General features: G+C 54.6%; 1 protein-coding gene across 1 annotated transcript; it reads left to right on the plus strand.

Moving 5' to 3' along the window:
* The first annotated feature begins 795 nt into the window (after positions 1-795).
* Positions 796-5,815, plus strand: EOMES (eomesodermin). Its single transcript, XM_049798387.1, has 6 exons — positions 796-1,602; positions 1,932-2,086; positions 2,404-2,525; positions 3,037-3,195; positions 3,284-3,345; positions 4,018-5,815. The coding sequence occupies exons 1-6, from the start codon at positions 842-844 to the stop codon at positions 4,751-4,753; spliced, it is 1,995 nt and encodes a 664-aa protein (XP_049654344.1). The 5' UTR covers positions 796-841; the 3' UTR covers positions 4,754-5,815.
* Positions 5,816-9,683: the final 3,868 nt, after the last annotated feature.

The raw sequence follows: 9,683 nt of genomic DNA on the forward strand, positions 1-9,683 counted from the left end.
GCGGGTTGCGGAAAACCGACTGCCCAGTGCCTGAAAACAAATTGAGAACCAAGCCCGCCGCTTCCCGCAGAGACGTCCCCGATAAGGTGAAACGTGTCGCTCCCGTGATAACGATGCTGCCCGGGGAGCGGAGAGGGGGGAAGGCGGCTGTTGGGCTCCGCTGAGGCACAAGCCCGATTGTTTGAACGTCGAGACGGCCAGCGCGGGGGTGGCGGGGCTAGTGTCACCCGCCCCGTCTCAGCGGCCCGGCGGATCGCCGCCCTCGCTCCCCGCTGGGTGCCGGGGCTGGGACCAGCTCTCTCCCCCCCGTTTTCCCTTTCGTCCCCATCCCTCGCTCCCCGCCGCGGATCCCCCCCTCCGTGCCCGAGCGGCTGTGCACCCGGGAGGACGGTGCCACCTCTGCAAAAGGTCTTTTTTTTTTTTTTTTTTTTTTTTTTTGGGGGGGGGGGGGGGGGAAGTCGGGACCTTCACTGCGGCCATCGCGGGGTGATGCGGAAGCTCCCCTCGCTCTGAGCAGCACGGCGGTACGGGGAGGGCCGTAGCCCCTCCGGCTGCGGGAAGGGGGGGCCGGGGAGGGGGGCACACACCAGAGTCACAGGTGACTTGTTCCAATTAGTAGCTGTCTAATTAAATTAGTGTCACGCGGCCCAGCCAATGGGCCGGCGGGGGTGGAGGGCGGCGATGAGACAGCCCGGCGCAAGCCCCTCCCCGGCGGCCCGAGGAGCCCGGCGCGCCGGTATAAATCGCCTCGGCGGAGCCCCGCCGCAGCGCAGCGCTGCGCGGCCGCGGGTCGGGGTCGGCACCGGACCGCGTGGGCGCTCCGCCGCACCGCCCACCGAGGATGCAGCTGGGCGAGCCGCTGCTGGCGGCGGCGGGGGGCCTGCCGGGCGCCCCCTTCTACCCGCTGGAGGGCGGCGGGCGCGGCGGCGGGGCAGGACCGGGAGCAGGAGCAGGAGCCGGGGCCGGCGGCGGGTCCCGCGGGCCGCCCCGGCCGGGCTCGCCGCCGCGCCTCGACCTGGACAAGACGCCTAAGAAGTTCGCGGCGGCCCCGGCCATGCTGGGCGAGGCGGAGGCGGGCGAGCCGCCCTTCGCCGCCCCCAAGCCGGACGGCCGCAAGGCCACCCCCTGCGGGGAGGAGGAGCTGCCCCCGGCCGCCGCCCGCTACTCCATGGACAGCCTCAGCCCCGAGCGCTACTACCTGCAGTCCCCCGGGCCGCCGGGGGCCGAGCTGGGGGGACCCTGCGCCCTCTTCCCCTACCCGCCGGCGGCGCAGCACGGCACCGTCTACCAGCCGCCCGGCGGGCCGCGCTACCCCTACGGCTCGGTGCTGTCGCCGGGCGGCTTCGCGGGCGCCGTCTGCCCGCCCGGCGGCCGGGCGCAGTTCGGCGGCGGCGGTGGCGGGTACCAGTACGGGCAGGCGGCGGCCGGCGGAACCCTCTACGGCCCGTACCCGGCGGCGTCGGGCTCCTGCGGCGGGCTAGGGGCGCTAGGGGTGCCGGCCGCCGGCCCGGGGCTGCGGGCGCAGGTCTTCCTCTGCAACCGGCCCCTCTGGCTCAAGTTCCACCGGCACCAGACGGAGATGATCATCACCAAGCAGGGCCGGTAAGCGGGCAGGGGGGCGGGCCGAAACGGAGGGAAGCGGGGCGGGGGGACGCCCGCGGCCGCTCCGTGCTGGGCAGCGCTGCCCGCTCCACCGGGAAGGAGCTGCGCGCCCTCCCCCTCGGGAGTGCCTCCGGGCCGGCGATGCCGTCCTCGAAAAGCGGCTCTCCCGATGTCCCCGCGCCAGGCGGCCGGGGGATGAGGCGGGCGTCGGTCGGGGCTCGCCGCTCGCCTCCTTGGTCTCCTCGGTGGCGGGACGGAGCTGTCGCCGGAGCCCGCGCCCCCTTCCCCGGCCCGCCTCGCATGCCGTGTGCTTTTCCTCCACTCCCCAGGAGGATGTTTCCTTTCCTGAGCTTTAACATCACCGGCCTCAACCCCACGGCCCACTACAACGTCTTCGTGGAGGTAGTGCTGGCGGACCCCAACCACTGGCGTTTCCAGGGGGGCAAGTGGGTGACCTGCGGCAAAGCCGACAACAACATGCAAGGTAGGTTGCGGGTTCTCCGGGGTCTCCCCGCCGCCTTCCCCTGCGGGTCGGCTTCCCAGAAAGGGTTCCCGCTTCCCCCCGCCTCTGCAGGGTCTCCCCCACCCCCGGCATCCCGCTGCGGGCAGAGCTAACGCTTTTAAGGGCGTCTTGGAACTCTTCTTCCACACCGGCGTGCGAGGCTGTGCGGGAGCGGGGACATAGGGGACCCGAGGTGCTGCCCGGGCACTGCCGTCCGCCCTGCCCCGCTGCTCCAAGCCGCCGGCGGTGGAACAAAGCGCCCGTGCCCGGCAGGCGCTTTACTGGCTTATTTTCCGCAGGCAACAAGGTGTACGTCCACCCCGAGTCGCCCAACACCGGGGCTCACTGGATGAGGCAGGAGATTTCTTTCGGGAAACTGAAGCTAACGAACAATAAAGGTGCTAACAACAACAACGCGCAGGTAAATGGCGGGGTGGGGGTGGGGGGTGTGTGGAGGCGGTGTGTGTGTGGAGGCAGGCTTGAGGGGCTCTTGGTGGCCCAGCCAGGGGACCCCTGGGATTTCGGGGCTTTACAGTATTTCATCGAGCTGCTAGATGTGACTTGTTCGCTTCTTGAACTGGATTGCAGATCTTGTTTCCTTTGCTTGTCCTTATAAAGACAATTAGAAATGTCAGAAATAAATGTGTGAATTTCTTTGGTTTTAGACAATAATGTATCTATTTTCAGAGTTGCTCAAAGTGGGAGTGTAGCTGATAGCTCTTGATTTCCTGCATTTATAGATTTTAGCATATTATAACCTAGTGAAACAGGGCTACAAGCTGTGAATCGTCTCCTGTTAATAGCTAAAATTGCTCCATTCCCATGTAAAAAGATTAAAATTTACAGGAAGAAAGTGTTAGGCTATAAAATAGATGTTTTAATGTTAGATGCAGTTTGTCTAAAGATCTTGTCTCTTTCATGGTTCCTTTTAGATGATAGTACTGCAATCTCTACATAAGTACCAGCCCCGGCTTCACATTGTAGAAGTGACTGAAGATGGTGTTGAAGATCTGAATGATTCCTCAAAGACTCAAACATTTATTTTCCCTGAAACGCAGTTCATAGCAGTTACAGCGTATCAAAACACTGATGTAAGCATGGATGTATAAAAGGACAATTAAGAATAAAATTGTCTTGAGTTCACTGTCTCATCTTACTATATTCTGCTTTTACTTTTAGATTACCCAGCTCAAAATTGACCATAATCCTTTTGCAAAAGGTTTCAGAGACAACTATGACTCGTAAGTACATTTCTGTCTTCTCTGCAGCTGTCTCTTTTGGTGGCATGATTTTGGCCTGAAATGTGTGTGGAAGCGTTTTTCTTTAGTCACTGCTTCAGTTATTCAGGACTAGTGATACTTCTACTGGCTGCTTTGCTAGCTGATGTGCTCCTTTCAAAGGCATTAAATGTCTGCTTGGATAGTTACTGTATTGTCTTGATGACCTGTCTTTCAGCAGGCTTCTGAATTTTGGTAGAAAATTTTTACTGGCAGAACCTAGCTGGCCTGCAGATTGGCAGTAGTGTATCGGGTATTGTCACAGAGCAGGCAGCTGCTTCAAACTGTCAGCAGAAGACTTGCCTAATGCTCGCTCTCTAGCATCAAATGGCCTTTGAAAAGCCAGAGCTGTATGTGTACAGCTATGGTTTCTGGGAGGAAGGTGCTGTACCCCATTTAAAATGGGTTGGTTGGCAGAGAACAGTGTATGCTTGTAACAGCAAGATTATAAATTTTACACTGCTCTAAGATAAACAACCGAACTCCTAAACTGGATAAAAATGAATATCCAGTTAAATGTAGTTGTGATTCTAACTAAGAAATAACTCAGTTTCTTCCCATTTGTGTGTTTGTTTTTTTTACTATCACACTGGAATTGTAAACAACAACACTCAGTATTTCTCTTTTATGTTGTAGTATGTACACAGCTTCAGAAAATGACAGATTAACTCCATCTCCCACGGATTCTCCTAGATCCCACCAGATTGTTCCTGGTGCCCGATACAGTGTGCAGCCGTTCTTCCAAGAACAGTTTGTCAACAACCTGCCCCCAGCCAGGTTTTACAATGGTGAGAGAACTGTCCCTCAGACAAACGGCTTGCTCTCCCCTCAGCAGAATGAAGAGGTGGCCAGCCCTCCCCAGCGGTGGTTTGTTACACCTGTGCAGCAGCCCAGTGCCAACAAACTGGACATGAACTCTTATGAGACGGAGTATTCTCCTAGCACCTTGCTCCCTTACAGCATTAAATCTCTCCCCCTTCAGACATCCCATGCTCTGGGATACTACCCTGACCCAACATTTCCATCCATGGCAGGCTGGGGGAGCAGGGGCTCTTACCAGCGAAAAATGACAACAGGATTACCTTGGACCTCCAGAACAAGTCCTCCAGGTTTCTCTGAAGACCAGCTTTCTAAGGAGAAGGTGAAAGAAGAAATTGGCTCATCCTGGATAGAGACTCCACCCTCCATAAAGTCTCTAGATTCAAATGATTCTGGGGTCTACACGGGTGCTTGTAAGAGAAGACGGCTTTCCCCTAGCACTTCCAGCAATGAAAATTCCCCAACTATGAAATGTGAGGACATTAATACTGAGGACTATAGCAAGGACACTTCAAAAGGCATGGGCTACTACGCATTCTATACTAGTTCTTAAAGCATCCTTTTATTCCAATTGGCTAATTTCTTTCAGGGTGGCCTTGGGTTTTTTGCATTACAATTGCCAAAAAGACTCTTGCCTTCCACCTTGAATTGTTGTGTGCAATTCTAAAGAAGGTGCCAAAGCTTTTTGAGTGTTGCAGGTAGCAAAGTAGGGAAAGAGTGAACTATGGTAGAATTCTTCCCCTCTTTTAGAAGGAACCACATATGGAAGCTGTAAGCAAGAGCCTAGATTTTTACAGTGTGGCTTATTTATTGGAGACACTAAAGTGTACAGTTTGGCTTGGCTCAGAGGCCTGATCAAATCTATGCACTCCTGAGCAAGGAAATAGGGGGTTAGGATCCCAAATTTAACTTTCTCTCCTGCTTCCCCCTCTGATAAAAGGAGGCTGGGTTGCAGGGAGCTGCACAAATGCTATGTTCTTCTCTAGATAGAGCTGGCTTCTTCAACCTGTGTCTGCAGCAGTTGGCTGAGTTGGGTATTGCTCAGCTAAGGCTTTCTTTTGCAGAAGATGGCCAAAATAAGGCCTGCTTGCCAGGCAGGATTTTGACTTGAAGGTCTTGTTACTAATGATGGGGTTACAATGACCAAATCTGACTTTTCTTAGTTTAGAACTTGCATTAAGAACACACCCCCCCCCCCCATGCTTACATCCCAAAAGCCTAACCTTTATTGAGGTGGCCAAAAAAAAGGCAAAGTGTACAGTTGTGTTTTGTCTAGGTACACTGTAGAATATTGTGGAATAATGTATAAATAGTTGACCTATAGCTCTTCAGTCAGAAGGACCTCCAGTGGTACTTTGAAGTTCAAAAGGCTTTTTTTTGTTATTCAAACTTAGCATATGGAACATTGCAAAAAAAATGAACAGATTTCTATTTACATGTATGTAAAGTGACTTTTTCAACTGCCCTGTACAAAACTGGAAGTGATGTAACTTACCCACTCTTCTTGCCTATAGTTTCAGCCATTTTAAACTGATCAACCCTAGACCACTGGCACAAACTTCTCCCAACAAAACTTGGTTCTGTTTTCTTTTTCTATGTACATAGTAATTTTTAATAAATGTGGTGGTGCCGGGGATAAGAGTGGGGGTGGCTCTGTGCTGCTTCTTTGCCTCTATGGGGTGTCCCGGGGGGGGGGGGAGGAGGTAGCACAATCCTTGGGGGCTGAGTTGTCTCTGAATGTAGCAATCCCTTGCAAAGTTTCTCCTTGCAGTTTTATCCCTGGCACTGTGCTCATTCGGATGCTGCTATCTGTGTGTGGTTGGTTGGGGTTTTTTATATCTGTCTATAGATATATGTATCACGGTTTGTCACAGTTCTCCTATGCCATCTCCTGCAAGCTCTGAGCGCGCGCGCACCGCCCCCCCCCCCCCCCCCGGCTTGGTCCAAAAATCCGACGGTGCCTCTTTTCCCCTACCTCTCCCCCTTCCCCCCCTTCTGCGAGGCTGCGGGAGGCGAGGTGTGAGCTCAGCCCTCGTCCCGGGGAGCGACTTGTGAACTCGGCTCGCCTCCCCCAGCAACAGCGGGGCCGGCCCCTGCTCGCCCCCTCCGTTTCCCGGAACACGGTAAGAAATTCCCCTGCTCGCTTATCTGGGGAGAAAGCCCCTCCTGGCAGAGCAATTGAATCCCGGCTCCCGCGGCAGCGGGACCTTTCCTGAGGATATGCAGACAGTAATGGGATTAAACTGTTAGCGATGCCCGGCTGCAAACAAAATAAAGCAGGGGCTCAGGCTGGGGCCCTCCCCGGAGGAGGTAACGCGATCAGGGTGCGCTGGCAGCGGCCCCCAGGAGGCTTCCCCTCTACCCCCCTGCTCCGGAGCGGAGAGCGGCGGATTTCCGAGGAGATTTCGATGAGCGCTTCACTTCTGGGTGCGAGGCTCCGGCTCTGCGGTTGGCAAAGGAAACAAATCGGTGTCCAAGGAGCTCTCCCCCTGCACGAGGATTCACATCCGATTTGGGACAAAAGGGGACCCGCGGTAATTTCTAAGCGACTTACGGACGGAACACGGGTTTTGGGGTTTGTTTTGTTTTTTTCTTATTCCGTATTTTTTCTTCTAAGGCGGGATACTCCCTCCAGGTAAAGCCCCCTGGAAAGGCGGGCTGTCCCCCGTTTCCCGCCGGGCGGTGCAGTGGCATGCCGGCCGCTCCTCGCCCGCCCTTCCCGCGCTGCAAACGCCGATGATACAGCGCTCAGGAGCACGATTCCGCCTCGGTGTGTTATTAAAGGCTGTATATTTTTGCACTGCGCGGTAAAAAAAGAACTTAATACTTGTGAAAAGTCCTCACACTGTTTAATAGAAACGTAAGTGCCTGGCTGGCCCCAATTAACACCTTGTGATGATAATGCATTCCTAAAACGGGGTGTCAGACGCCAAATTGTGAATAAAGGTATCTAATTAATCTTCATAGGATGACACCGATAAACAACTCTATATTTAAATAAAGATCAAGGAACTGAATGCTTCTTATTTGTTTACATTAACAGAAGATAAAGTTAACTACCCTTGCACTTTGCTTCGTAATGTGATTTACTGAGACAAACAGCAGGCTCCGGGGTGGAGAGCCCCGCCTAGCCTCGGCGGGCTTTTTATCGCGGATTTGGAGGGAGGGGGCGTCCCCGAGGATGACTGCCCCTTCCTCCACAGCCCCGACACCCGCGGGCAAGGCGGGCGTGTGCCGGGAAACACAGCACCTTCCCTTCGCAGCTTGCAGGCAGAAAACGCTGTAAGGAAAGGCGTCCGTCGGCCCCGTCCGTCCCTGCGATTTCGGTAGCTCTCGCATGGAAACTGCGTGCGACTTTGAAACGACAGCTGGACGGGAATGGGGGGCAAGCAGCGTCTAGAGGAAAATAAATAAATAAATAAATAAATAAATAGTTGTTTACACCATTGCGGTGGTGTGCAGTGAGAAAGCCTGCTCGGTGAAGCTGCAAAACCCAGTTCTCGGTTAAAGGAAAATCCGGAGCTCCGCGGCCGTTGGCTGGAGCCCGCCGGCTTCTGCTTCGATCCCTGCGGACAGAGGCGCCGCCGGCTCTGCCCGCCCCGGGGGCTCCGCTCCTTTTTCCCGCGGACCCCGGGAAACGGGGGTACACCGGTGTAACCATTCGATGCCGTTCCCCGCGAATTAGCAATTCTCTGGGATATTTCCCCACTGAGCCGAGGGAGCGGTTCGGCGCTTTGCGTGCATGGGCGCCCGGCGGGGCAATAGAGGCAGCGGAGGTGGGCTCGTCCGAGGGACTGAGACTATTTCCTCACCAAAGACTGTTTTTTGTTTTTTTTTCGTTAAAGCAGACCCGACAGGTCATCGTCTCTTCCGCCTGTCCTCTTTGCAGCGGTACGTCGGGAGCAACCGTCTGATTTTTGTAATTTTTTGTTTGTTATTTTTTTCAACGAAACTTCGTCCCCTGCTGCTCGCCCCAAACTGTATCGCTGGTGCTTCACACCTGGGCGGGAAAACGAAACGACCCCGAATGCTTCTTCCAATGGCGTCTGTCCGACCCCCTCGGGAGAAAGAGCTCCTTCCTCGCCGCGGCGGTCTCAGCACTGCGGGAAGGAAGGAGCAGGTATTTTTCGGTGTGTTTTCTCTTCGAGTAATGCGATGGGGTTTTACTTTCGGTCTGAATTTCTGCTTCCCACCTTCCTCAAGGCCGCCTTTTCACCACCTGGTCGCTTGTTACCTCCTCCTCTCTGAGGGGAGCGGGCATTAACGGCGGGGGGTTTCCCCGGAACGGTTGTTTTCACAGCCCCCCTTCTGCCGCCGCCGCCCTCCCCTCAGGGCCGCCTCAGCGCGGCTCCGCCGCGCTGAGGCGGCCCTGAGGGGAGGGCGGCGGCGGCGGCCGAAGGGGGAATAGGCCCGCGGTGCCTCCTGCGGTACCGTTAGGCTTCAGAAATGCCCCTTCCCGTCGGGACTACAGGCTAGGGGTGCCGGGGGAGCTGGCGGTGGGCGGCCGTGGGACCCTGGCCCTAGGGAGAAAATGGCGCTGAGGGGGTTGAGGTGAGGGAGACGGGGCCTGCCGGTACTTCCCTCCCACCCCTCCACCTCATGAAGCTGGGATTTGCCACCATCGGTGCTGCTATTATTATTATCGTTGTTATTATTATTATTATTAGTCACTGTTTGTCCCACTTTTGTTTGTACATACAAGCCCATTCCCCAGCCTCTTGAGGTATCTGTAGCCCACTCCTCCCCTTCCAAAATCTCTATATCCCTGTTCGTAATGAGTATGGCTAATATAAATATTAATCTAATCCTTGCTGGAAGGATTTTAGTGCTTGCTGGATATCACAAATATGTAATCCAGGGGAGAATGATATTAGGCTGAAAGTGCGGAGTGCAAAATATGATTTGAATAAAATGATAGGGTGGTATCTAATATTTCCTTTAGGGAGTACTATGCTCTGAGCTGTCACAACCGATTGTGTAAATAGACGAGACTGAGGGATGTGATCCTAATCATATTGATGAAACATTCATCTGAAAGACCGAGCACAACCAGAAGGGACTCACTAGGAATACAATTAAATCCTAATCTGGGGAGGAGGAATACTCTGCAGGCTTTCCTCTAACCTTCCGCCCTCTCCCCCATTTTCATTTTGGAGTCATATAAAATGCAGGAGAGGAAGAAGAAATAAAGGAGAGATGAAGTGCTGGATGGTTTGCCTGCCTGAAGGACTACATTAACACAGGGAGTGCTGGGTGGGAAGGAGGTAAAGCTGCAGTCCTGACCCTGCAGATAAAAAATAAAGGCTTTACTCACAGGGTACCTACCTGCTTGCAGAGGTTTTTCACATGAGTGGTGTTAATAACGTGCAGGAGGCCTCTGTGTCTGGAGGAAGAGTCTCTTTCCCACCTGGGCTTTGAGGATCAGCTCAGTCCCAGGCTTGTGAGCAAAATTTAGTCTTCTGTCTGTTGTATGCCATTTAACT

This window comes from Accipiter gentilis, chromosome 4 (genome assembly GCF_929443795.1).
Source record: "Accipiter gentilis chromosome 4, bAccGen1.1, whole genome shotgun sequence".
Taxonomy (NCBI): Eukaryota; Metazoa; Chordata; class Aves; order Accipitriformes; family Accipitridae; genus Astur; species Astur gentilis.